Below are 27,830 nucleotides of genomic sequence, written 5' to 3'. Positions count from 1 at the left end.
AAAAAAAAATATTCCTAGAATTGTAACATTTGAATAAATTAGCAGTTATATATGAAAATGTACAATTAATAAAAAAAAAAAATATATAGAGATACAATTTTTCAATAATTCATTCATATTTTTTCATATTGTTATTACTAATAGATTACCACTCTTTTCTGAACATGAATATCATATCTAGAAAATTCACAAAGAATTCTTCATTTTTTCTTCCAAACGCCAAATGTCCTCTCAATAACCAAGCGTAAACATGCATGATATCCATTAAACAATTCTTCTTTGTTTCCAAGAGGATGACCATTCTCGAATTGTGACATATGATACCTGACAACCAGGTTTCGTGAAGATCTAAAAGGTGTCAAAAAACCTTGTTTATATGTATAGCCAGAATCTACTAAATAATACTTGTCTTCCGGAGGCAAAGGAAATTCGGAATCATTGTCTTGCGCCATAGTGAGAACTGATGTATCGTGACATGAATCCAGTGCTTCATTCCAAACATACGTGAATAACATATTCAGATCACATACAGCCATTATATTAAATGATGTATAATTGTGACAACTCCAATACATTCCTCGTATTTCAGGCTTCACTTTGACACATATGTGAACTCCATCCATGGCTCCAACAAAACCACTAAAATATGGCCAATATTTTTGTTTCATTAGCCGTCATTCGGGAATCCGACTTAGTTCTTGCCTTAGAGGAGTCCTAATATAATCACAAGCAAGTAACTCAACCGCTCTAAGCACTTCAAAAAATTTCCTATTCACTATCTCTTGTGTTCGTCTATATCGCAATCCCACATCTCTCTGGATCGTTGTGTCCACATATCCGCAAAAAAATGGCTACACTCTCTTCAATACTTATATTTAATGTTGGTTTTAAACCATAACTCGTTTCCAGTTTACCACACAATGTCTTATAACAATCTAATGACATTCGTAGTAACTGAAGACAAGCAGCATTATCAACTTGTAATCGACGCCAAATATTCATCCACGATAAGCTACCATCAGTTTGAACTTCTCCCCTTTCAAAATATCGTCGATAGTAACTCAATGATAATTATTAACTTTTCAAATTGTTTGTTTTCCAAATTCCATAACTTAATTCTCTCCTCGTAACTAAGATTTTGAACACCTTGCGATCGCAGCTAACATATATGAAATGCCTGAAAGATTGTGAACATGAAATAAAAGATAAATTAAATTGATAAAATGAATAGTTGAAAAACATTACACAAAACATAACATAACCGCTAATAAGAAAACATTACATAAAAATATAACATAACTGATAATAACAAAAACGTCTGATTCTTTCTCGTTGTTGAGTTGTAGAAGCACGAATATGAAATTGGGCAACCGATGGAGAATTTTGACGCATGGATTCACGAACAAACTCATTTGAAGCTATAAATACAAAACTTAAAGTTTGTATTAATTTAATTCACACAATTAATAAGAGAACTTAAACTGGTATTATATTTACCTTAATTTACGATTTCTCTTTTGGTTATTTGATTTCTTCTAATTTGATTCGTGCTTATTCATAAAAATTGTCTTCTTGTTAAGCTCTTTTGTCTTAGTGATTATATCTTACCTCTATAAAATGACTTTGCGAGAATCCTTTATTCTTTTCCTAATCATGTCTCATAAGGGTGTTATCGAACTAAGTTTCACCTTTTCTCTTACGGTCGCTGACTCTGAGGTTAATCTCACATCTTTCATTTATTTTAATCATTATTTTTTATTCTTGAAAGAAACAAAAAAAAAAAGAAATATTCATTTAATACCTTCTGGATCCTAGTTTTGTCCAGGGGCGGAGGTAGAGAGGGAGTGACGGGGTCACCTGCCCCCTACTCTTTTTTATTTTTTAAAATATTTAGGTATATTTAATCTAATTATTTTTTAATTTAATAATAAAAAAACAATTTCCCCCAACTAATTTTTTTTCCTTGTTTATAAACTTATGCCCCCAACTAAATTTTTTTCTAAATCCGCCACTGGTTTTGTCCATCCTCCAAGTCTCCTAGACTAGTCTTGACACGGCGGAACTAAGAGAGTTGAGGCAAAGTAACGATGCAAAAATGTTAAAAGAAGAAACTTCCACAATTTACTTGGAACAAAAGATATTAGATATTACGCAAAATAAGTTTTTTATTTTTATTTTCTGAAAACAGGATCAACTTAATGTTGGAAAGTTAACATTTTTTTTAAAAAAAAAAGAAGTAAACAATTTTTTAAATTTTTAACTTTTTTATAAATGAACCACATTTCTATTCTAACTTTTTCGTGAGGATCATTTATTAATTTTAGACACTTAACCTCGTAATTATATCAACTAGATGAATACCCGCGTAGATACGCGGGTTTTTTTGTATAAAATATATATGTTTATGAATATATATTTGTAATCTGATAAATTGGTGATTTGATTAGTCTTTCTAAGAAATTGATCATCCTAATATATAAATTTGAAAACTTTGTTAAAATAAATATTTTCTTCAGATATTTGGTTATTATTTAACCTACATCAATATCACATGAACATGAGTTACATAATCAAATTAAAAAACATACCATATTTTTGATGATATTAAACTTTTTACTAATTCGTTTGTCCTAAAGCAAACTAATCTAATTTTGTTTGATATTGGTTATTTTATGATTCAGCACTCAAATCATTAAGTACTTGGTTTTGTTTGTTCTATTTACCAACCACTTTGTTGTATTTTATTTTTGGCTATAAACATCGGAACATATATATCCTACATAAAAATTTACCAAATTGTTTAAATAGTCTTAACATGGATGAATTGTTTCTTTTACATTTTCTATAAAAATATTGGATAAATTTACATTATGGAACTCTTATTTGTCTTTTTTTTGTTTGTTGGTGACATTAAAAAAAACGTGATGTATAATATGTTATATTTTGCGTTTTGGTTTACTTTCAATTGTTCAGGCTTCAGAGGTAAGATACTACAATAGTTTAATTTAATTCACCATCTTCATTACAAAATACACCCAGATAGCCTATCGCACAGATCCAAAATTTAAAAGAATTATTAATTATTCCATGTATATTGTTAACTGTGGACAAATTACAAACATCAAGTTAAGAATCAAAATGTAATTCATTAGAAAAACTCTTTGCCTGATTATTTCTCATAAAATTCTACATTGAATACATATTTCTATCAAGTAACATGGAGATTTTGTGATCCTATCAAATAAATATGCTATTTTAAAATAATTATTTTAGACTCCCTAGCATCTTTCTTTAGCAAACATTACTTCATCTTGACAACTTACATCTCCAGCAACTTTCATATTCGCATCTAACTCTTCATATGTCTTCAATTGTGCAGCTTTTCTTAACGGAGCAAAACCATCTCAGATAAAGACAAGATCGGTATCAAACAATTATCTTCAACCATTTCTGTAAAGAACTTGTAAGCATTATTCCAATGCCCCATCCCACAAAACACTCTCTCTGTCTCGGATATTTTTAGGCACCACAACCAAATTAGTGTAAATTGTAACATCTGGTTCGAATTTATCATTCAAGCCATTGAAACGTTAGCTCTTCTTTTTCTAGAGAGGATGCTAACGAATATGCAAAACACAATTTTATCAGGAACGCATATGTAATCTTCCATTCAGTTAAAGTAATGTATTACCTCCCTGAAGGTAATCCAGCTTTAACGTAATGTCTACTCAAAACCGTGAAGGTCTCCATCAAAATCTCTACGATGAGACGATTAGATTCATAGTTTATTTTGTTTTAAGGATGAGACGATTTCTGGTCGTAGTCGTCAGTTAAAAAAAGCTATAAATTGTAGATGAGGGATTCTATGGCGAACGCCACTGCACTTCTATATCACGCATCACAAAAACGGAGGGGGAGATTTGTGAGACGTTGGCGGCAGAAACTTGGGAGGTTTTGAGGGAGAGAGAGAAGGGAAGGTGAAAGCTAGGGTTTATCATTGGGGTTAGTACAGCTTTTGCAGTAATGATCTTTGATATGCAATGAAACTTTTTTATAGTGTGCGTATATTTAGGAGTTAACAAAGGTAAGACAGAGAAGACGCGATGGCGGTAGGGGATTCGTCCTTTTCATGGTCATAGGGCAGAAGAGTTTCGAGGTGGTGAATGGTTTATTAGAAAAAATACAATAAAGTAATGTGAATTAAATATTTGAATGGTGAAGTTGGAACGATTTGTAATTAATATTCTGATTAATGAAAAAGGGAATGAAATAAATCGAAATAGAATTAAGAATCGAAATATTGAAAATATCAATTAATTTGGCTGATGTGTCAAGCTGATGTGGCAAAAGATGGAGTGCTTATGTGTCAAGCTGATGAGACTCAACTGAGTCTTTATATAATAGACTAGATAAAACCCTGCGTGTACACGCGGTAATTTATATATATATATAATAGTTTAGTTTATCAATAATATATATATATATATGCAAATTTAAGTTTTCTAAATCATGATAGAATTATGTAATCGCAAATCATTATCTCTTTAAATTATTATCAGATATATATCTGTCTGTTTATTACATATTTTCTGTTTTTTTTACTAATGAAATAAAATTAACAAATACGTACACTCATCGATACACAATAAAATACAAAATATTGAGTTTGTTTGTTTCAGCCTAGCTTTAAATCTCATCTCAAATCCTTTGAGTTCTGCTTAGGGTAATATATATTAAAAAAAATAATTTCTTTCTAAATATTCATTTTTTAGTTAAAAAAATATAAAGTTCGGACGTCAATAGAATAAATATGATAAAGTTTGGACATTATATTCTCCTGATACATAAATAATTTTGTCTATGTGACAGAAAAATAAGGCGCTACGTATGAAAATTTTATAGCTAATTTTAGATTGAGTTAAACATTCACTATATGTCAGTCTTATGTATCTACAAAAGATGTACGAAAACTATAAACAGAAAAGAAAATGCCTCTAAAACTTCAACTTCGTTTGTTATATCATCTTCTCTAAACCTAATATTGTTAGGCACCAGAGCATTACGAATACAAAAATATCATAATTTTTCATGCATACAATAAACAAAAATTATTTTTGTTTTTTTCAATATTTTGCGAACAACAAAAAACGTCGCATAAAACTCTAAATTAATATGGAAACAAGAAATAATTATTTTAATGGCTCATAATATTTTTCTTATATATACATAAAATAGGAATATTGATATATATATATATATTGTGTAATTACGCTAGATACAACTTGTTCCTAGCTCTCTTTCTATGAGGGAAGGATTGGTTATCATTACCTCCTCGTAGACACATAGAGTGATTATATCCATGTACTTGATCGCATTTCTGATCTGAAACATCAAAAGCCACAATCACTAAAACAAAAGTAACACAAAAAAATCTGCATTTTGGATATGTTATTTGAAGACTTTAGTTCTTTCCCAATGTTGGCGCTATATCTGATTTCTGGAGTTCTTTGAGCGTGTAAGAGAAAGATGAAAAATAGGTGGAATGCCGCTTCATTTTATAATAACATATGACTATGGCTTTTGATTCTTCGAATTTATTTTAGCGTCGTTCAATTTTTTTGGGTGTGCTTTAGGAAGTGGTAACACTACAAGTTCAATGCATTTCCTTTTTATTGTAAGAGAATGACTTTTCGAGATAAAAACTACTTTTGTATTTATGTTATGGCTGATGAATTAATTTTTTTTTTTAAATTGAAAAAATTAATTTTTTCAAATGATGTGTCAAAAGAAAAAGTGCTTATGTGTCAAGCTTGTGAGACTCAACTGAGTTTTTATATAATAGATTTTAATTTAAGCCAACCGTCATTACTCTATGTTTCAGTTTTCGGTTGAATCCTCATCTTGAATCTTGAATTGTCCCGATTCATTCACGTCTCGATATCATGTCTTCGTTGACTAAACCATTACATAATATCTTAGTAAAAAAAGATGATTATTTTTATCCAAAGAAAAACGATTTCGAAAGCTTATAGAAAGACAATACGACGACATGGTAGTCATTTTAGTTTTACAGCTTATGGTTTAACTCATTTTACTATTAATAGAGTGGAGAAACAACTCAAAAAACGTCTAAAACTACATATGTCTATAGAACGGCATAACTAAATTTACTATCAAAGTGTGTGTTTAAAACGGCATAATCTATTAACAGCATATACATCCGTGTGCCCTTGTTTACATATGGTTTTTTTTCACTCTCAAAGGACTCCATCATTTCTTCGTCGTGTTCCCCATTTTTCACAAAAAAAAAAAATATTCATAACATTTTTTTAAGTCATGGAAATAATGGGGAATGCGACGGCTCCAGGACTTGGGATGCCAGAGCCGGATTTTATTGGAAATGATTATTGGGCAGGAGGAGGAGGCAGCGATAACATTACATCGTACCCGGGATTTGGGAATGTAGGAGCTAAGGGGTCCGAAGTAGATTGGGTAAATGATTTGGTTTGGTATGGTGAAGCTATAAGAGGTGATGGGTTTATATGTGAGGAGCATCCGGCTAAGTTGTCTTCAGATGGTATTTGGGAGAAGACTGTTTTTGACAAAAGGGGTTATAGCTTTTGGCAATATCGTCTTCCCAATCTGGAGCTTGTTATCTTGCTTGTGTTCTTCCTTTGGCAAGTATTTTATATCTTGTTCAAGAAATTGGGTCTTTCTATTCCAAATTTCACTTCCATGATGCTTGTGAGTTCTTCTTCCTTTTGTTCTTCTCATTCTTGAAGATCTATGATTTGTTTATGCAAAATATTGACAGTACGTACATTTTGCTACATTGAAGGCGGGGTTACTCTTGAATGTTCTACTTACTATTTCTGGCGATAACTCGATTATGCAAGAGATCTTGTTCCCCAAGAATAGAATAGACATTCCAGGATGCTTGGGATCATTAGGCTTCCTGATTTTCTGGTTCCTCAAGGGTGTGAAAATGGATGTCAAGAGAATATTCAGGGCTGAATCAAAGGCAAGACTAACTGGAGTTGCCGCGGTTACTTTCCCTATACTTGTTGGCTTCGTGCTTTACAAGTCACAACCAGCTGAGAATCGACCACTCAAATCAATAGAGTATGATACATTGTTGCTAATGGAGAGCCTCACATCCTTCTCAGGAATAGCAAGGCTCTTGCGCGACCTCGACATGAACCACTCGTCTATTGGTCGGGTCGCATTATCCTCAGCCTTAGTCTCTGATTTGGTTGGACTCATGTTCTTGTTGGGAACAGTTCCAGTTAATTTTACATCAAAGATTCAAGGTGGGAGTCTACTTGTAGAGATGCTCGTCTTTATCCTTGTTGCGTTTACTGTCATGAGACCGATAATATTTAGAATTATCAAACGCAAACGAGAAGGGAGACCCATCGAAGACAAATACATCTACAGCATTCTCGTCATGGTTTGTTTAGCTTGTATGTATTGGGACGATCTTGAGCAGTTTCCTGCACTTGGAGCCTTCTTTCTTGGTCTGGCCATTCCCAATGGACCTCCTATTGGTTCTGCATTGATTGAACGATTCGAGAGCTTCAATTTCGCTATCATATTGCCTCTCTTCCTGTCAGCTAGTATGCTAAGGGTTGATCTCAAATGTTGGAAAGACTGTTTTACGTTCTTTAGCAGTGATGAAAAAAAATTTGCGGTTGCGTCTCTCATCTTGCTCATATTCGTGTTGAAGCTCTCTATCTCGGTGATAGTACCTTACCTCTATAAAATGCCACTAAGAGACTCCTTTTTGCTTGCCCTTATCATGTCCCATAAGGGTATTATCGAAATAGGTTTCTACCTTTTCTCTTTCGGCCTCGAGGTTAGTCTCTCATCTTTCGATTTCTTGATTATTAAACTCCATGTGCTACATAATGTTTTAGATAAAAGCATGGAACTTAAGAAAGTTAATTTTCTTCAAAAATTATCATATAGTTTTAATACAGAAAAAAAGCTAATCTCATTAGTCATACAATATCCAAATAAATGTAAATGTTGCATAGAAATATTGAAAACTTTTTATATTTTGATACAAAAAAATCACTAATTCATCATTATAAATTTAGGGAGTATTATGTTTTCTTGAAAGAAAAAAAAAAGATTCATTTTTTCTCTTATTGGTTTGTTACAGCTTTTCAGCAGAGATTCCTACTCGATCATTGTCTTGTTTATCGTCCTCAACTCGTTTGTCATACCAATAATGATCGGATTTCTATACGACCCATCAAAGCAATTCGTGTGCTACCAAAAGAAAAACTTAGCAAGTATGAAGAACATTGGAGAGCTAAAGACTCTTGTGTGCATCCATAGACCTGAACACATATCTTCCATGATCAACCTTCTTGAAGCTTCTTATCAATCTGATGAGAGCCCTCTCACTTGCTATGTGCTTCACCTTGTCGAATTACAAGGTCAAGACGTTCCCACTTTGATCTCACACAAAGTCCAGAAACTCGGAGTTGGGTCAGGGAAAAAATATTCGGAAAACGTCATCCTTTCTTTCGAACATTTTACCCGTTATGTATGCAGTTCTGTTTCCATAGACACATTCACTTGCATAGCAACCCGAACCACATGCAAGATGATATTTGTTGGCTTACCCTCGATAAAGCTGTCACGCTTATCATTCTTCCTTTCCATCGGACTTGGTCTCTCGACCGAACCTCCATCATATCCGACAGTGAAATGATTCGGTTTCTTAATTTCAACGTATTGAAACAAGCTCCTTGCTCTGTCGGCATCCTTATCGAACGAAATCTTGTTAACAAGAAGCATGAGTTTCAAAAACATCTCAAGGTATATACTCATATTTTTCATTTTATCATCTTTCTAATTTATCCATACATTGAAAGTACTAAATACAAAGAAATAATTATGGTGGTTTTTTTTGGTTAAGAACTCGCTCTACTTGTTGAACCACATCCATTGTGATTTTATAGACATTTTAAGTAGCAAGAAAAACTTACTAGGTTAATGTTCAAAAAAAAAAAACTTACTAGGTTAATTAAAAACTAAGTACTTGGAGGGACTTGATGACAGGTGTGTGTGATATTCGTGGGAGGAAAAGACGACAGGGAAGCATTGGCCTTTGGAAAACGAATGGCTCGTCAAGGGAATGTGACATTAACGGTTCTACGCCTTTTAGCATCCGGAAAGAGCAAAGAAGCGAAAGGATGGGATCAAATGCTTGACACAGTGGAACTTAGAGAGTTGATGCGAAAGAACGATGGAGAAGTACTAAAAGAAGAAAGTTCCATAATTTATATGGAACAAGAGATAATAGATGGAGCGGATACGGCAATGCTTCTACGTTCCATGGCTTACGGTTACGACCTTTTCATCGTAGGAAGAACATGTGGAGAGAACCATGAGGCAACAAGAGGGACTGAGAATTGGTGTGAGTTTGAGGAGCTTGGAGTCATTGGTGATTTCTTGGCCTCGCCGGATTTCCCAAGCGAAACATCGGTGTTAGTAGTTCAACAACAACGAACGGTAGCCAATAATTAGAAGTGGAGAAAAGCACACTACTTGTTCCACAAATTTCTTTTGTATAGCATCTAAAATAAAATTTTAAATAATTAGAGGTACAGAAAGAGACACCAGTAATTCTGCAATTCACTTTGAAATACCCAAAAGCAGAATATGAGTCGATATCATTTGGTTTGGTCATTGTTACTTGCGGATTATTACATTCACAAAAAAAAAATTGAGAGAAATTACAATGTTTTTACTGTAGTTCAGGGTTGTTCTGCATTTCCTTCTAAATTTAGGAATGTATCAAAATAAGTTTTAGTTTTTTATTTTCCTGAATTAGCGTCAATTCAGGTGTTGATTGGTTCATTCGCTATCACCCGTTTATAGGCATTTTATCACAATCATAGAAATCGCTGCAAAGCGTTCCATATCGTTTTATACCGCTGAAATCCAAAAGTTGCTTTCTGCCAGCGTTTGCGTTTACGGACGGTAGCTATTGAGTAAAAAAAAAATCACGTAAGATCACATTAGTTATAAAACCCTAACCCTACTAATCTTCTCCTATATATATAAACCCTAACCTTTCACTTTTTCTATCAAGTTCTAGTCTCTAATCATGGTTTTTATATAAGTTGAAGAAAATTAAGATACAAGCATAAATGTCATAATACTTTGGTTTAATTCATTTATATTAATTGTTCTGTTTCCACTTTTAAAGTAAGAAATTATAAATATGTATATTATTAATTACAAAATTAGTTTATTATAATTCTTTTTTTATTCATCAGAAAGTTACATGATCAAACGAGATGATATGTGCGTTACTTCAATGAATTATTATGGAAAAACAAACTCAAGATAAATATCTTAGATTTTTTAGTGCACTCCAAAAAGAACGTATTTTGAAGAATACTAATGAGCAATTTGGAGTTGATATGAGTTGGGGTCGTGCAAAAAACCGATTAGATCAATTGAAGAAATTTTACATTATAAATAAGACAAATCCAGAAAATCCACATATTAGAGCAAATTTTTTCTAGTCTATTACATTACTAGACATAATTTTGGGCAATGTTCCCAATAATTAAAATAAAATATATTATTACAAAATTTATTAGTTTTTAAAATAATTATTTAGTATTTATTTATAATTTTTATTAATTATTTTGAACTAGTGATTTTTATTTATAGTTTTTCTATTTTTTATAATTATATATAATGTTTATTTTAGAAATTTTAGATTTAATCGCTAAAACAACCGCTAGTTTTGCTAGTTAAAAATGTCTCGCAAAAAGATTCGTCTTAAAAAATTTAACCAGTTGCAAACAGCTGAATAACGCTCAAAACCGCAATCGTCCGCTTCCACAAACTCCTACATTCGCAACCGCAACCACTGCGTTTAAACCAGTCAAACCCTCAATGTTGGACGTTAATTTTTTTTTGTTTTTCTGCTAAATAACTCACTTTTTTGGGAGAAAATAATTTCATTGATTTCAACTGAAATTGCAAAGTCAATATACAGAATTTTCACAAAATAAATTGTTACATAAACTGATATATATGCCATATAGCAAAAAATATATACTAAAATAAGTGAGTTTGACGATTATAACTTACTTTCTTATACTACCTTTTTCGTCAAGAATCAAGATAATTGGTTATAAAAATACTCGAAATTCGTAACTATATCCATGTTAAATTAAAAGCAAATGATACAATTTGGTGGATGATCTAAGTCCTTGTGATTACAGTGGCTTCTCTTTCGAAGATAAATCTTATGTGGATATTATTCGTCGAATATCGGAAAGCCGTTGAAGTTCTCTGTTATTTAGAAGACCTGTGTCTCCATTTTTTTTGGGCTTTTGTTTTTGTTTTTATTTTTATTTTTTATCAAACCTTTTGATTTTCTTTGTCATCTAGAGTTGTTGTTTCTATCTGTGAAAAGAGCTTGTGACTCGGAAACTTTGTTATTACTTTTTATTCATAAGTTTAAACCTAAATCATGACCTAATATGTTCTAAAGGTTTTGGGTTCAGTCCTTGACTAACCCATTATATGAGTCGGAATATAACTAAAAAAAAAACATTTTAGAAAAAGGAATAGTACAACACTTCTTAACCAGAATTGATGTTTATTTATTCAGAGATATGCGGTTTAGAAACCTTACAAATTTTTCATATATTCTATATCAACAAATCTGATTTCATTTTTGTAGATAATCATGAACCTAATTAATTTGTCGACAATATGACTACGATTTTTTTGGTCTTTTTGCCTTTTTTTCTGGTAATTTTTTTGGTTTGACCTCTTTTATGGTTTAACTTTATATACTATTTATAGAGTGGAGAGACAACTCAAGAAGGTCAAAAACAACATATGTCTATAGATGTCCAAAGTGTGTTTTTTTTAAAACGGCATAACCTATAAACAGCATATACAATCTGTGTGCCCTTGTTTACATATGGCTTCTCTTTTTCACTCTTAGAGGAAACCAGCATTTCTCCGTCGCGTTCTCCATTTTCTCACAAGGATTCTTCATAAGATTTTAGAACCATGGAGACGATGGGAAATGCGACGGATCAAGGACTTGGGATGCCAGAACCAGATTTTGTTGGAAATGACGGTGGTGTACCGGGAGGTGTGGGGCTTGATTTAAATTGGGTATTTGATTTGACTTGGTATGGGGAAGCTATAAGAGGTACTGATGGGTTTATGTGCGAGGAGCATCCGGTTAAACTGTCTTCAGATGGTATTTGGGAGAAAATTATTTTGAAAAAAATTGGTTATAACGTTTGGCAATATCGTCTTCCGAATCTTGAGCTTGTCATCTTACTTGTATTCTTCTTTTGGCAAGTCTTTAATGTCTTGTTCAAGAAATTGGGTCTTTCGATTCCTAAGTTCACCTCTATGATGCTTGTAAGTTCTTTTTCCTCTTCTTCTCATTCTTGGAAATTTATTATTTGCTTAATGCAAAATCTTGATAATACATTTCTTTGCATTGAAGGCAGGGTTACTCTTGAACGCTCTACTTACTATTTATGGCGACAAGTCTATTATTCAAGAGATCTTGTTCCCTAAAAATAGAATCGACATTGCAGGATGCCTTGGATCATTTGGCTTCATGATTTTTTGGTTCCTCAAGGGTGTGAAAATGGACGTCAGGAGAATCTTGAAAGCTGAAGCAAAGGCAAGAGTAACAGGAGTCGCAGCAGTTACTTTGCCTATAGTTGTTGGTCTAGTGCTTTACAAGTTTAAATCTGGTGAGAATCGACCACTTAAAACTGAAGAGTACGATACATTGTTGCTAATGGAGAGCCTAACGTCCTTCTCGGGAATCGCAAGGCTCTTACGCGACCTTGGCATGAACCACTCGTCTATTGGTCGGGTTGCTTTATCCTCAGCCTTAGTCTCTGATATGGTTGGACTCACGTTCTTGTTGGGAATGGTTCCTGTTACTTTTAAATCAAAGGTTCAAGGTTTCAGTCTACTTGCTGAAATGATCTTCTTTATCGTCATTTCGTTTGTTGTATTGAGGCGATTGATGTTTAAAGTAATCAAACGCAAACGAGAAGGGAGACCCATCGACGACAAATACATCTACGGGATTATCCTCATGGTTTGTATAGCGTGTATGTATTGGGACGATCTTGAGCAGTTTCCTGCCCTTGGAGCTTTCTTTCTCGGTCTGGCCATTCCCAATGGACCCCCTATTGGTTCAGCATTGATCGAACGATTAGAGAGCTTCAATTTCGGTATCATATTGCCTCTCTTCTTGTCAGCCAGTATGCTCAGGACTGATATCAGTTCTTGGAAAACCAGTTTAACATTCTTCGGCAGTGATGAAAAGAAATTTGCGGTTGCGTCTCTCGTTTTGCTGATCTTCTTGTTGAAGATCTCAGTTTCAGTGATCGTACCTTACCTCTATAAAATGCCATTGAGAGACTCCATTGTTCTTGCCCTTATCATGTCCCATAAGGGTATTATCGAACTAAGTTTCTATCTTTTCTCTTATGGCCTCTTGGTTAGTATCTCATCTTTCTTGATTATTATTTAGTTTTCTTGAAAGATACAAAAATAAAATGATTCATTTTTCTGATTGGTTTGATACAGCTTTTAACTAGAGATACCTTCTCGATCCTAGTCTTGGCCATCGTCATCAACTCAATACTCATACCAATAACGATTGGTTTTCTCTACGACCCATCCAAGCAATTCTTGTGCTACCAAAAGAGAAATTTAGCAAGTTTGAAGACCATTGGAGAGCTAAAGACCCTTGTGTGCATCCATAGGCCAGACCACATATCTTCCATGATCAACCTTCTAGAAGCTTCTTATCAATCTGAAGAGAGTCCTCTCACTTGCTACGTTCTTCACCTTGTCGAGTTACAAGGTCAAGATGTTCCCACTTTGATCTCACACAAAGTCCAGAAACTTGGAGTCGGGTCAGGGAAAAAGTATTCGGAAAACGTCATTCTTTCTTTCGAACATTTTACCCGTTATGTATGCAGTTCAGTTTCCATAGACACATTCACTTGCATAGCAAACCCGAACCACATGCAGGATGATGTTTGTTGGCTCGCTCTCGATAAAGCTGTCACGCTAATCATTCTTCCTTTCCATCGGACTTGGTCACTCGACCGAACATCCATCGTATCCGACGATGAAATGATCCGATTTCTCAATTTCAACGTCTTGAAACAAGCTCCTTGCTCTGTTGGCATCCTTATTGAACGTCATGTCGTTAACAAAAAGCAAGATTCTCCACAAAACCTTAAGGTATATACTCACAATTACATTTTATCATCTTTGTAATTTATCAAATGAAACTAGGTATGAAGAACTCGCTCTATTATGAACTATAGACGTCTCAAGTAGCAAGAAAATATTGTGGCCTATTACATGCTTCCAAATTACATGCTAAGTCCTTGGAGTGATTTGATGACAGGTTTGTGTGGTATTTGTGGGAGGAAAAGACGATAGGGAAGCATTGGCCTTTGCAAAACGAATGGCTCGTCAAGAGAATGTAACATTAACGGTTCTACGCCTTTTAGCATCCGGAAAGAGCAAAGAAGCGTCAGGATGGGATCAAATGCTTGACACAGTGGAACTAAGAGAGTTGATGCGAAACAACGATTCAGGAATGATGAAAGAAGATACTTCCACGATTTACTTGGAACAAGAGATTTTAGATGGAGCGGACACGTCGATGCTTCTACGTTCCATGGCTTTCGATTACGACCTTTTCATCGTAGGAAGAACATGCGGAGAGAACCACGAGGCGACCAAAGGGATAGAGAATTGGTGCGAGTTTGAGGAGCTTGGAGTCATTGGTGATTTCTTGGCCTCACCGGATTTCCCGAGCAAAACATCGGTGTTAGTAGTTCAACAACAGCGAACGGTAGCCAATAATTAGAAGCGAAGAAAAGCACCACTCTTGTTCCATATGTCTCTTTTGTATAGCATCTACAATAAAGTTTGAAATACCAAAAACAGCATGAGCACATAGTATTTAATTTGTTCATTGTTACTAGTGGATTATTATATTTCCGAGAGCAGAATTAAAATGAAGGAAAAACAAAATCTAAAATGTCTAGGAGTTGTTTTGCATTTTCCTGAAAAGTGAGTCATGTACTAAAATAAGGTTTTTTCTGAAAAATAGCATTAATCTTGGTTGGAACGTACATTTTTAAAAATATTTTTCTTACTTTTTCAAGATAATTCTTCAACGATTTTAGATAGTCAGAATTTGCAACCATGTCAAATTAATTGAAAACAAATTACATGTAGAAGTAGAACTGTAGAACACATGATAGAAACGAAAAGAAAAAGAAAAAACTCTTTGACGTAATCGCACGTACATAAAACTAATTGGAATTTTTGATCAAGTTTTATTGTCTTAACTTGTTAGTTTGAAACCGCCCTTAACGACACACATTTGTTATTTTAATAAATATTTTTATTTATCTTGGTTTTAATTCTATAATTATATATTTTAAAGATTGGTAGGTTTGAGTTTAGGTTGGAGTTCGGGGTTAAATCGTTTTATTCTCGGACTGGTTACGAGTTTTGAATCATTCGGTTTATAATTTTTTGCATCATAATCTTAACGTGTTAGCTTCCTAATCGTTTTATTTTCTTCCAGTTTTGTTTCTAGGGATATTTTCTTTTTACACCGGCTTTGCTTTCCTTTTTTAGGCTTTCGAGTTTTTGTAAGATTCTATAATTTTTTTTATAAAAAAAATATATTATTTTAATGATTTTATTTTGTTTATATTAACAATTTAGATATTTACTAAGCAATTCTACCCGAAGTCCTACCCAAAAACGGTTGCATATACATACATACCTTCCAACTCTTCTTTGATCCCTGCGTATACGAATTATCAATGACATCGAACGCTTATGGAAATAGTCAAATATTTTTAAAGTTTAGGTTGCAATTCATGCCTTTATAGAAAGTTGTTGCTAACGTATCATCTTCTAATTAATATAAAGCCATTCTACATTCCATGCAATTTTAATAATAATCTTTTTTGTTTTTTCAACCAACCCATGCATTTTCAATAATAATCATGCACTTTGAAGCTTATTATAAGCAAACCAAATTATAAAGAAAGATAAGTCATCAAATGTTTAAAAAAGTATTAACATATGTATTAAGAATTTACACTAGACGCAATTATATAAGCATATTTCGAGAGTCAATTATTCAGGCTTCTCTGAGTCCTGCTGGACTAATCTTTGAAAAGAACCCATTTTCTAATTGATAAATTAAGGGGAAAAAACCATATATTTGGGGTTTATTATATTTAAGTCCCAACCATTTTTATTTTTCAGGTGGTCGAGCCGGTATGGGTTTTGGACATTCAAAAGACCTATCCTCGACACACATATTCGTTTATATTTCTTCATCGAAACCGCTATTTGAAATTATTTCCTTGTTTGCACACTAAAAGATTTCTCTAAAAAAAAATTATTTCCTTATTTATCGTATAGTTTTATCTATCTTGGAATTCGAATCTCTAGCAATTAACAATTTACCGTACAGTTGTAACTATCTACAACCAAACCGTTATGGTGTACTGATCACCAACTGAAAGTGCGTTGCTTGTATAAATTTTTGAGTAAGGGAGTTTCATCAATTTTAAGATAAAAATATGAAATCTATCTGTCATAACTTAAATTATTCAGTTCACCAAGAAGCCAAGAACCGAAACACCTGCAAGTTGTTTCAAATTTATTTATTTACTCATGTCATTAAAGGTTAATTATAGGATGTCTTTGTTGCACCAAAACTCTTAAACACCAATCCTTTTAAACTCATCCCTTTTAACCTCCCACCTCCCCCCGAAAACACATACATCATTTGTTAATAGATAGAGTTTGAGATAGTCTATGAATACCTACAATGCGAGTTGGTGGACGAGTCTGGTTTGGCGCGGCTATGCGCTGAGTGAGGACAGGGATATGTTTTGCGAGTCACTTCCGTCTAAGATCAACTCTTTCGGTGTGTGGGAGAAGATACTTCACAGATCAGTAGGGTTAGGTTTTTGGGAATACCCTCTTCCTAATCTAGAGCTTATGATCTTCTCAGTCTTCCTCTTGTGGCAATTCTTTGAGATCTTGTTCAAAATGTCCAACATTCCCATTCCCAAAATCCCCTCCATGATGCTTGTAAGTACAGTGACAAACTTCTTCATTTATGATGTTTCAAAAGTTATTTCCGCATTCACGTGACAAAACAAAACGAATTTCACATTTTCTAGAAAATCAAACATATTTAATTTACTTTGGCGTTTGCGTTAACAATTAACTAAAATAATATTTTCTTACCATCAGTATGGATACAATTATTTCAAAAGTTGTTTTCTAACGAAATGAAAAACTTTCAACAAATTATCATTCGATTTGATCATTTTATAGAATATAAACGCAACAATCAAATATTCGATGTAATTTTTTTTTTTTTTTTTTGAAAGAGATGTAATTTTAATTTACATGAACTATATTTCTATTGCTGAAGGGCGGTGTGGCCATCAACCTATTTTCTTACACCAGTCCAGGCTCTTTGCTTCATCAGATGTTTTTACCAGACGACGGGAGGCCAAAGCTAGCAGAGACCGCAGGTGCATTTGGGTTTGTCATGTACTGGTTCCTTAAAGGCGTGACTATAGACGTTGGGATTCTTAAAAAAACCGAACCAAGGGCTGCTTTGATCGGTTTTACGTCAGTGGTCATACCTCTCCTATCCGGTTACATTCTCATGAGGACTAGGTTACATTTTGGGGAGTTAGCCATGCCAGAATATCAGTACGAAACTATCACGGCCTTGCAGTGTGTGTCAACATTTGCAGGTGTGAATGGACTCTTAAAAGATCTCAAGATCAACCATTCCGAGTTTGGACGAATCGTGCAGTCTTGTGCAGCGGTCTCCGACTTAGTAATCTTTATAATAACCTCCGTGAACATGTTGTTTAAAGGACAACAAGGTTTGAAGCATGTTATCGCTAAAATATTCATCGTCGTGGTCTTGTTCTATATCGTATGGCCAGTTATGTTATGGATTATCAAACAAACACCAGAAGGCAGGCCGGTTAAAGATGTCTACATCTATGCGGTTATGGCTATCGCCTATTTGGTGTACTTGTTTTGGCTTAAATTCTTTTATTTTTCACCATACGGCTGGTTTATTATCGGTTTGGCCACCCCGGCTGGTCCTCCACTTGGATCTGCTCTCATTCAGAGATTTGAATGTTTGAACGTTGGTGTTTTCTTGCCGCTTTTCGCATCTCTAACCATGGGACAACTCGATATATCGTGGTTAATGCGAGAGCTATCGCAGCTAAAAAACATGGAGGGGCTTGCTTATGAAGCCATCTCCTTGATCTTGATAGTTACTGTGGTTAAGTACTTTGTCACAGCATTAATAGCTTTTGCTATGAAAATTCCTTACCGAGATTCCATTGTCTTGGCTTTGGTTATGTCACACAGAAGCATCTTCGAGCTCGGCTACCTAGGCTACATTGTTGAATTCAAAGTAAGCACTTCTTTTATTTATTTTGTGTGTTTACATGCCATAGTTTTGCATTTATTTCGACATGAAACTACTAAAACAAGAAATTTCAAAAATACCACTTTGACACCACTTCTTAAGTTTTTACAAATACTACGGTTTGTAGAAAAATACCATGGTTTGCTTTTTCTTTTTAAAAATAGTATTTTTATACGTATTTGTAAGATTATTTATAAAAATTTATAAATTAAGCTTTAAAACAACTTATAAAACTTTAGAAGAAATAGTAGAAACTATATTTAAAGGTTTTAGTTATGAATTTTTATAACATGTTTATAAAAAGAATTAGAGTAGTAATGAAAACTGATATTTAGAAACGTCTGTAATTCAAGATGGAGAAAGTTTATAAACACTTCTTTTATTTATTTTGTGTGTTTACATGCCATAGTTTTGTATGAAACTACTAAAACAGGAAATTTCAAAAATACCACTTTGACACCACTTCTTAAGTTTTTACAAATACTACGGTTTGTAAAAAAATACTATGGTTTGCTTTTTCTTTTTAAAAATAGTATTTTTATATGTATTTGTAAGATTATTTATAAAAATTTATAAATCAAGCTTTAAAACAACTTATGAAACTTTAGAAGAAATAGTATAAACTATATTTAAAGGTTATAGTTATGAAGTTTTATAACATGTTTATAAAAAGAATTAGAGTAGTAATGAAAACTGATATTTAGAAACGTCTGTAATTCAAGATGGAGAAAGTTTATAAACATTTATATAAACTACGCAAATTTTACATTTTTGAATTATTTGCACCAGATAGCACTTTTTTGGTCAATTTTGAGCATCAGATAGCACTTAAAACTTGGGTTTTCATTTTTTGTCACTTTTTGCCCTTTTGATTTATTTTGTTTTTATATATCTTTTAGCGTTGAAATGAATGTTCAACTCCACCTTACTGCTCTTGTATATTGTCGTTCATGTTGTGTTTTCTAATGGTAAAATAATCATGAATAATGAAATAAGTGTTAAATCCAAATAGGAAAATGCTAACTAATAATAGCTGGACGAATGACAATTCATGCAAAAGACTCTACTTTTTAAAATATCATTGGTGATATTTTCGCAAAATGATATCATAACAGTGGTATTTGTGAAATTTTCCAAATTAAAACCTTTAGTTTTTTGTGAAATTTCCCGAACTAAAACCTTTACTTATTTAAATAGCATTCATATTCTTAACGCTAAACGCAAATGTATGCGTTTAAACTTTGCAAAGTACATGTTTTAAACTTTGCAAAAATACCTCATCTCGCAATAACAATCGATTCTTAATGTCCATTTCAATTCTCTAAAACAGATGTTTGACAACAAGAGCTTCACAGTCGCAGCTGCATCAGTACTTGTCAGCTCTCTATCAATACCGATCGCGATCGATTTCATGTACCAACCACATCAGACCTTTAGTTGCTACCGAGATAGGAACTTGCTAACCTTGAAAAACGACTCTAAGCTAAAGACCCTTGTATGCATTCACAAGCCTGACCACATAACCTCCATGATCAACTTTGTTGAAGTCTTTCACCCAACACAAGACTCACAACTCGAATGCAACGTTCTTCACCTAGTGGAGCTAATGGGTCAAGCCAGTCCTACTTTCATTTCCCACCAGTTACAAAAGCCGATGGTCGGAACAAAATCTTGCTCAAGAAATGTCATAGCCGCGTTCATACAACTCCATAGACTCTTCACTGAAGAAGTAATGTCCATTGACATCTTTACTTCTGCGAGCTTGGTTGATCACATGCACGAGGATCTTTGTTCGCTTGTCCTAGACAAAAGTTTAGCTCTTGTTGTTCTTCCTTTTCACCGTTCTTGGTCTGTTGACCGATCAACCGTCCTCACTGACGACAAGGCCGTGCAGAATCTCAACCGCCAAGTCTTGAAAAGAGCGGCATGCTCTGTCGGAATCTTTGTCTACCGTAAACCTCTATGGGAATCTCAAATGGCCGGATCTTGTTACAAGGTACTTAATCAAGAAACCATGTTTCTAATGATGTAATCTAAAGATCTCATGTCCAAACTGATCTTATGGTTCTAAGTTCAGGTTTGTGCAATATTTGTGGGAGGGAAAGACGATAGAGAAGCCTTAGCATTCACTAACCGTATGAGAAGAAACAAGAGGACAAGCGTAACCATTTTACGCTTCATTCCTCAACTCAAAACCGGGGAAAACGAGGAGTTGGTGCAGAAGTTCGATATGGAGGACATAAAAGAGATCATGAAGAACGAGGAGGATTCAGAGGACACTGATCCCGTGACATGTATTGACAAAAGTGTCAAAGAAGGTGCTGAGACTTCGACGATACTAAGATCAATAGCATACGATTTCGATATGTTTATTGTTGGAAGAAGTAGCGGAATGAATAGCGTGGTTACAGAAGGATTGAATGAATGGACAGAGTTTGATGAGCTTGGAGCCATTGGAGATGTTATAGCATCAAAGGAGTTTCCTTCAAGAGCATCCGTCTTGGTCTTGCAACAACAACAATATTAGGGTCATTCATTTTAACCACGTTGTGAATAAATCTGAAATCTTAAATTAGGTTCATAGAATTGAGTCGGCGACCTTATGGGTCGTCTGTACTGCTGTATCCGGGTTAAGAAACCTTTATTCTTTATTTAATTCAACAAAGAACAATATATGGAATCAAGATATGTCTCAATGCTCTTAAAACAACATTAGTCTCTTACGAATAGCCAAAATGTTTAAAAAGTCACTAGGCGGTAATGCAATGAACCAAAAGGTCCAAAACATAATATATCAACTTAAGGCTTGAGATTATAATCCAAGAAATACGCTGATTACTCTACAAAAACCATGTTTATTCGATAGAGAATCAACAACCTCGATTACATCATCATTAGAATTAAAATTAGATCCCAGGGAATTATAAAACATACAGAGAGGAAGACAATCAATGAGATGCAGAACCGGGTTTAAATCAGACTGGAACATCGCGTTATGAAATCAAGTGAAAGGCTTGATGAATTCAAAACCTTGGTTTAGAAGTGATCCGGTGATCCACAGCTTCAGGTTAGGCAAGTTTAAGCTTTGTTCAAAACATGTCCCCTGTTTCCAGCAAACAAGCAAACTCTGTACATTAGTAAACGAATATTCAGAAACTAATAGAAACCAAAAAATAAAAGGGGACAAGTTGGATTACATCTAATGTATACGTTAAGAGGTATCTGTCAGAGGAAGGAGAGCTTAGGTTGGAGTTTTGCACTTGGAAACTTGTAAGAGACTCCAAAGACTTGTAAAGTGATGGAGCCACACCTTCTCCTTTATTACACACCAATCTCACATAAAACCCTTTCTCCTCCACTTGAATTACATCCATCTAAAACACACAAAAACACAAACTTTAACCATTTTGGACATAACCCTTTTGAACAGAACGTTTCTAATATGTCCTCTTTTTGGGGTTTCTTTACCTGAATGATTTTCTTGGAAACAGGAGGATTGATTCCGCGAAAAGTTTGAATCTTTTGAGCATCTAGTTCAGGTTCTTGATACCCACCAGAAGAGTTTAAAGAAGCTTCAAGACCAGCTATATCGGCTTTGAGTTTCTTGGCTTGTGATTGCAATTCTTGAACATACAACACTGCATCTCCCACTATAGATGCTTTATCCATCTAATGCCACAAATCAAAAAAAAAATGTTCCACTCAGTTTCATAATCTCTGTTTTGTGTTCTGTAAAATAGATTCAAGATTTACCTTAGTAATGTTTGGAACAAGAGATCTCAATGCGTAGAGCTTATCCTTCATACGACCTCTCCTTCTTCTTTCCGAGATCAAAGTCCTTGACCGATCCGTTTTCGTCTTTCGGGTCCCGTCGTTATTCGTTGTGGTGGCTGAAGAATCGTCGCCGTCGTTGTAATCGTCTTCACCACCGGCTCTGACAGTACTCTCGCCGTCGAAGCTACGAAACGATTCGGCGACATTGGAGTCTAAGTCAGGCAATTCGTCGAACAGGTCATCGACAGGTGTTGGAATAAACTGGTTTTCGTCGATGAAACAGGGGCTGTTCTGCAATGGACCACCGAGATCGAAATCGAGAGGTGGGTTCTCGATGATTTGATCGTCTCCTCTGATGAGATTTATGAACTGATCGAAGTTTGGATCGACCAAGAAGTTGTGTAGCTCTAAGTCGTTTAGGTTTGAAAGAGCGTTGACTCTTCCTTCCATTGTCTCTTTTGTTGTTTTGTCGGTTTTCTTGTCAAATAAAAGAAGAGACTCTTCGAAGTTTCTGACAACGAAAGAGAAAATAAAGTGAGTTTATATATACAGTGAGTTTTTGTTTCCTAGTGGTATTATAATCACAGAGTTATGAACTAAACTGTATTTAATGTCGACACTTATAAAATAAAATGTATTATTAGCAATTTATTATTGTCAACTTTTGCATCATTAAATCAGTGGGATTATTTGTTAAATAGCTTTGGTGTGTTTTGTTTTTTTATTTTCTTATGTTTCTCTCTTTTAGGAAGTTTGGTTCCCGAGATATTTCTATTTTACTCCAGTTCTTGCCTCCAGGAATATTTATCATTCTAGAGGAAAAAAGTTCTTTTATTTTATTTTAACATCAGTGTTCATAAGTGTTTTCTTTGGTTCCATATATCTATTTTTTGTTTCATAGGACTATTTCTAATTTTTTTTCCTTGTTCTATAGATCTATTTACAATTTATAAAACGTTAGATTTAGGGGTTCATTTAGGATGTAAACTTCTTTGATTTTATTATTTGCGTTTTTTTTTGTGTGTCGAAGAACAGGAAGCCAAATAATTAACTAAAAAAACATGAGAAATCATTTTTATAAATAATCAATTGTTAATATTGACTAAAATAACTAAAAAACAGAGAAATATTATTGTTAAGCTCGTTAGTTATGTTCTACATCAATCCGTTAACGTCTTAATAATGTCATGCATGACGATTGATAATGTCATGCAGGAATTAATATATCTTGATAAATTGATTCCAATGATTAGTTTGTCGTGTTACATGACAATTATATCTATAAATGTTAATTTTTTTGGCTATACATGAAGGTAGAATGTGATAACACCGGATTTTGACTATTTTTATGGATCATTTTAATATTTTTTACATGTGTTTTTACTCCATTTTCAAAGGTTTTCAAAAGATTTTTATGTTTCCGGATTTTAAAAGATTTTTCAGGTAATTTGGGATAAAGAGGCACAAAATAAAACAAAAAGACTCTTTTGGATAAATACAAACCGTCAGAACTCTCATGGAGAGATGAAGACCTTCTCACCGTCTGATCACCCTCAAAATTGGAAAACTTATAGAAGAATCAACCAGCTTTCAAATGTACTTGGTTAGAAGACATTCCAACGGTTGGATCTCAAGATATTCCATTAGCCCCGGAGCCACGCGGAGTCGGCCAGCAATTCACGCGACCGCGGCCAACAAGCTATTTGCCGCGGTCAGAAGCTTCCCGACCGCGGCCAACAAGCCAATTGCCGCATTCAACCTCCGACTTAAAGCCCACTTATCTAAAGCCCAAAGTCATTCACAGCCTCAATTCCGGAACCCTAGAGACCATGGAGTATTGGAGACTATAAATACATGTCATTTAGGTCGTTTTTAGAGAAAGCTTTTCATACTTTACAGAAACCTTTTTCCTTTAGCCGTTTTTATGAGATTTCTGTAGAAGATTGTTCAAGTCCGAGTTCTTCAATAGAGAAGCTTTCTTTATCTCTTTTCTTTACTGTTTTTCATTACTTTTAATAAAACCAATGATGATGTCGAACTCAGCCATGTCTGAGTAGATCCCGAGTTGGGCTTAGGGTTCCCGAAAGGGGCTCTCATAATCGATTAAGACATCTAAGTTTATAGATCTGGGATTTCGACCTGTTCTCTGTTTATTCTTGTTCTTATTGCATGTATGCTTGATTGATCACCTAGTATCTGATCTAGATAGTTAGTGTTGCGAAAGTTTTCATTAAGTATCAGCCCTAGAATGAAACAGGCGATTTTCCGTAAGAGTGGAAACCTACCTGCGGCGAGATCGTGAGTATTGACGAGTCTTGTGCAGCTCTTGCGTTCTCTCCCTTCCAGGGCTAGAGTGGAAACCTACTGGTCAGGGTTGCGAGAAACAGTTGGTTATGATCACGACAGTGACGTAGTCATACCGCCGTACTCTAGCTCTAGAACCCATATATTGTTATCCGTCAATCCCAATCTATCTACACTAATGTTAAAACCGATTATGATCCCTTAGAGTTCCCAAAAGCTCAGCGTTTTTAGCCATAGTTTATATTTTACTTGCCTTATTTTTGTTTAGTTCGATATTTTACTTGTTCCATTTGCATTTCATTCTATTTTCTTTACTTGCTTTTTAGGATAGATTTATTTGCTTTCTTTTGTTTTAGTTTAATTCGCAAGAAAAACAACCAACTTTTAAAACCAATTTAGTCTAGACATAAAGTTAAAAACCGTAGAAGAATACCAGGCACACAAATCTCTGTGGATTCGATCCCTAAATACTACAACTGATTAGTTGTGCACTTGCGGCTTTCATTTGTTTTGTTAAGGGTAAAACTTGTTCCCTCACGTAGTTCACACGAGCACGCATCAAGTTTTTGGCGCCGTTGCCGGGGATTTGTTTCGCTGCCTCTTGCTATTTTTCTTGTTTTAACTTCTGTTCTAGACACCTGATCTCTAATTCTTTCTTAAAGTTTTTCTGAACTATCTTTCCCTTCTTTTGTCTTTCTCTGAATTGCATGAATACCAGGCGTAGACCTGCAGGAGACATTCCAATTCTAGACGAGATAGACAGACACGAAAGAGAACTTCGAAGACTTAGACGAACGCAAGGAATGGCCAACGACGACCAGCCTGGAGATCCTATTAATCGAAATTTAAATATGGACCAAGAAGGGTCCGAACATGGAGAAAACGAAGAGAATGATCACATAGAAGGTGATCATGCTCGACAAGATGGAGAGGAGGATGAGGTTCTTCCAAGAAACCACCAGAACCGAGAGAGAGAAGGACGTGAAGACCTTGATCCACCCATCAATGTAGCCGATGGTGACCACCCAGCAATGCAGCCGAATGAACGCGTTCACCGCCCCATTCTGCCAGCAAATCAACACCGAAGACAAGCCAGGAACCATCGCATAGCTGACTTTGATGCACCTACTCAAAATTTTCAGAATCGATCTGCGATTCAAGTACCATTTTCAAACCGGAATGAGTTTGAAGTCAAGCCTCAAATCATCTCATTGGTGAAGCAAAACCAGTTCCATGGAGTTCCTTCTGAGCACCCAATGGACCATATCGAGCTTTTTGAAGAAATTTGCAGCATGATGAGAACAAACCAAGTTCCACCTGACTATTTAAAGTGTAAGTTGTTCCCTTTTTCATTAGCAGATAAAGCTCACCGTTGGTTGAAGTCTTTGCCTGCAGGATCGATTACTAATTGGGAAGAATGTAGAACAGCTTTCCTGAACCACTTCTACACTAAGTCAAGGTCGAACAATCTGAGAACGAAGATCTCAACCTTTCAACAAGGGCCAAATGAATCTTTCTATGAAGCTTGGGAACGTTTTAAGGAGTATGAACGTGATTGCCCTCATCATGGATTTGATGGATCAAGCCTGCTGAGCACATTTTACTGAGGTTTGCAACCAAAATACAAACTTTCACTTGATACAGCTAGCAATGGAGATTTTGGGCAAAAGACGATAACCCAAGGAAAAGCCCTCATCGAAAATTTGGCTCAAGCCAATAGCAATGACTGTCCTGAATATTATCGATCGATGAAGCAAGCCGGAACAGACAACAAGGAGATAACCGAGTTGAAGAACATGGTGAGCCAGCTTCTGAAGAGCAACAATCGCCCGATCCATGCTTGTGAAACCAACAATGGCGCAGAAGAGGAAGGACCTAGTGATATCGATCACATTAATCAAGCATTTCAAGAAGAAGATGTGAACTACGTAGGAGCACTGGTGTTATACCAAAATCGTTCCAACAACAACTTCAACAACAACTTCTGGAATGCAAATTACAACAATCTCTCTTACCGCAATCCAAATGTGGAGAACCCTCAAGATCAGTACTACCCACCTCAGCAAAAATCATTCCAAAACAAGTTTCAAGGTGGAAACTTTGGAGGAATAGTACCATATCAACCGCGACAACCATATAACTACCAAGGTACGGATTTTAACAATCAATTTGTACAACAGCAGGGAGTCACGACGAACCAGCTAGCTTCATAAATCGGTAGACTTGAACAGTCAATCCAACAGCTCGTTATGACGAACGAAAAAGCGTCTAAAGACGTGAACGTGAAAGTGGACTGCATGTACAATGTTCTGAATGGTAAGTTTGAATCTTTATCTTCGCACGTAAAGAAGTTAGATGTGCAAGTTGCCCAAACAGCCGACTCTATGAAGAGGCAAAGTGGAGGTCTTCCAGGAAGAGTTGAAGATAACCCTAAGAAGTTTTGCAATGCCATAACAACATTGCCCGAAGAAGAGTCCGGAACCGATGGAAAGAAAGAAGAAACCCCAATCTTTGTACCACTGTACAAGGACATCGATCCCAAGCAGCCACCGTTTAAGGTACCCGAACGATCACCGTTTCAAAGGCTTACCAAAGCCGATGATCCGGGACGTTTTGTTTTCCAGTGTTTCATTTCAGGAATCAAGTTTACAGACTGCTTGTGCGATTTCAGAGCCAATGTCAATATCATGTCTAAGGCATTTGCCGAAAGATTGGGCATAAAAACCTTAAGGACATCGACGGTTAAGGTTATCTTTGGAGATTCATCTCAAAAAGATACTGAATGGGCGATTCATGATCTACAAGTTCTAGTGGGAGATAAGATTGTTCCAGCAGATTTCCAAGTCCTGTAGATGGATAAAGACAAGGAGAGGCCACTCATTTTCGAGAGACCATTCCTAGCTACAATAGGAGCAATAATCGATCACGCAAACCGGCATGCTGTTTTCCTCAATGTGGACAGAAAGACATACTATCCTACTATCTTAGATGAATTTCCAAGTAAAGCAAACAGGCCAAAAGAGAAAGAAAAGGAAAAGCCGAAAGCTTTTGCAAAGATCAAGATCATCATTCCACCGGACGCAACAAAAACTAGTGAGGACCAGATCCAGGAGCTGATCGAAAACACAAAAAAGGTTCTGAACAACATTAAAGTCCGAAAGAAGAGTAAAGGTAAGAAGACTTCTCTTCAAGG

The 27,830-nt window shown here is 35.0% G+C and overlaps 4 protein-coding genes, 1 non-coding gene and 1 pseudogene across 5 annotated transcripts; 3 read left to right on the top strand and 3 right to left on the bottom strand.

Moving 5' to 3' along the window:
* Positions 1-200: 200 nt before the first annotated feature.
* LOC112081515 lies at positions 201-5,866 on the bottom strand (annotated as a pseudogene).
* A 470-nt stretch (positions 5,867-6,336) lies between these two features.
* On the top strand, positions 6,337-9,666 carry LOC112081471 (cation/H(+) antiporter 8-like). Its single transcript, XM_024148182.1, is given in 5 exon segments — positions 6,337-6,744; positions 6,839-7,855; positions 8,165-8,591; positions 8,594-8,829; positions 9,073-9,666. Coding segments are annotated over 5 exon segments (2,556 nt in total). The 3' UTR covers positions 9,541-9,666.
* A 2,380-nt stretch (positions 9,667-12,046) lies between these two features.
* On the top strand, positions 12,047-15,003 carry LOC18027430 (cation/H(+) antiporter 8). The gene is made up of 4 exons (XM_024148167.1): positions 12,047-12,423; positions 12,512-13,528; positions 13,618-14,283; positions 14,453-15,003. Exons 1-4 carry the CDS (start codon positions 12,061-12,063, stop codon positions 14,918-14,920), a joined length of 2,514 nt encoding a protein of 837 aa, XP_024003935.1. The 5' UTR covers positions 12,047-12,060; the 3' UTR covers positions 14,921-15,003.
* Positions 15,004-16,902: 1,899 nt separating this feature from the next.
* LOC18027429 (cation/H(+) antiporter 7) lies at positions 16,903-21,086 on the top strand. Its single transcript, XM_006409775.1, has 4 exons — positions 16,903-17,181; positions 17,531-18,544; positions 19,890-20,555; positions 20,637-21,086. The coding sequence occupies exons 1-4, from the start codon at positions 16,903-16,905 to the stop codon at positions 21,084-21,086; spliced, it is 2,409 nt and encodes an 802-aa protein (XP_006409838.1).
* Positions 21,087-21,351: 265 nt separating this feature from the next.
* On the bottom strand, positions 21,352-22,843 carry LOC18027428 (transcription factor FER-LIKE IRON DEFICIENCY-INDUCED TRANSCRIPTION FACTOR). The gene is made up of 4 exons (XM_006409774.2): positions 22,313-22,843; positions 22,028-22,228; positions 21,757-21,933; positions 21,352-21,662 (listed from the first exon to the last, which is right to left on the bottom strand). Exons 1-4 carry the CDS (start codon positions 22,781-22,783, stop codon positions 21,561-21,563), a joined length of 951 nt encoding a protein of 316 aa, XP_006409837.1. The 5' UTR covers positions 22,784-22,843; the 3' UTR covers positions 21,352-21,560.
* Positions 22,844-26,103: 3,260 nt separating this feature from the next.
* On the bottom strand, positions 26,104-26,210 carry LOC112081698. Its single transcript, XR_002896620.1, has one exon. It is a non-coding gene; the product is annotated as a small nucleolar RNA R71 (small nucleolar RNA).
* Between the last annotated feature and the right edge of the window lie 1,620 nt (positions 26,211-27,830).

Source organism: Eutrema salsugineum, unplaced genomic scaffold, assembly GCF_000478725.1.
Source record: "Eutrema salsugineum unplaced genomic scaffold, Eutsalg1_0 scaffold_10, whole genome shotgun sequence".
Taxonomy (NCBI): Eukaryota; Viridiplantae; Streptophyta; class Magnoliopsida; order Brassicales; family Brassicaceae; genus Eutrema; species Eutrema salsugineum.
Note: the sequence above shows the minus strand (reverse complement) of the source record. Positions and strands in the feature narration are given on the sequence as shown.

Excerpts from the sequence above, each read along its gene's own strand:
- LOC18027430 (XM_024148167.1), top strand. The coding sequence starts at position 12,061 with ATGGAGACGATGGGAAATGCGACGGATCAAGGACTTGGGATGCCAGAA. Across the intron at positions 12,424-12,511 it reads AGTTCACCTCTATGATGCTT|GCAGGGTTACTCTTGAACGC; the intron begins GTAAGTTCTTTT and ends TTTGCATTGAAG. Across the intron at positions 14,284-14,452 it reads ATTCTCCACAAAACCTTAAG|GTTTGTGTGGTATTTGTGGG; the intron begins GTATATACTCAC and ends ATTTGATGACAG.
- LOC18027429 (XM_006409775.1), top strand. The coding sequence starts at position 16,903 with ATGAATACCTACAATGCGAGTTGGTGGACGAGTCTGGTTTGGCGCGGC. Across the intron at positions 17,182-17,530 it reads AAATCCCCTCCATGATGCTT|GGCGGTGTGGCCATCAACCT; the intron begins GTAAGTACAGTG and ends CTATTGCTGAAG. Across the intron at positions 18,545-19,889 it reads GCTACATTGTTGAATTCAAA|ATGTTTGACAACAAGAGCTT; the intron begins GTAAGCACTTCT and ends TCTCTAAAACAG.
- LOC18027428 (XM_006409774.2), bottom strand. The coding sequence starts at position 22,783 with ATGGAAGGAAGAGTCAACGCTCTTTCAAACCTAAACGACTTAGAGCTA. Across the intron at positions 22,229-22,312 it reads TTGTTCCAAACATTACTAAG|ATGGATAAAGCATCTATAGT; the intron begins GTAAATCTTGAA and ends TTGTGGCATTAG. Across the intron at positions 21,663-21,756 it reads TCTTAACGTATACATTAGAT|GGGACATGTTTTGAACAAAG; the intron begins GTAATCCAACTT and ends TGCTGGAAACAG.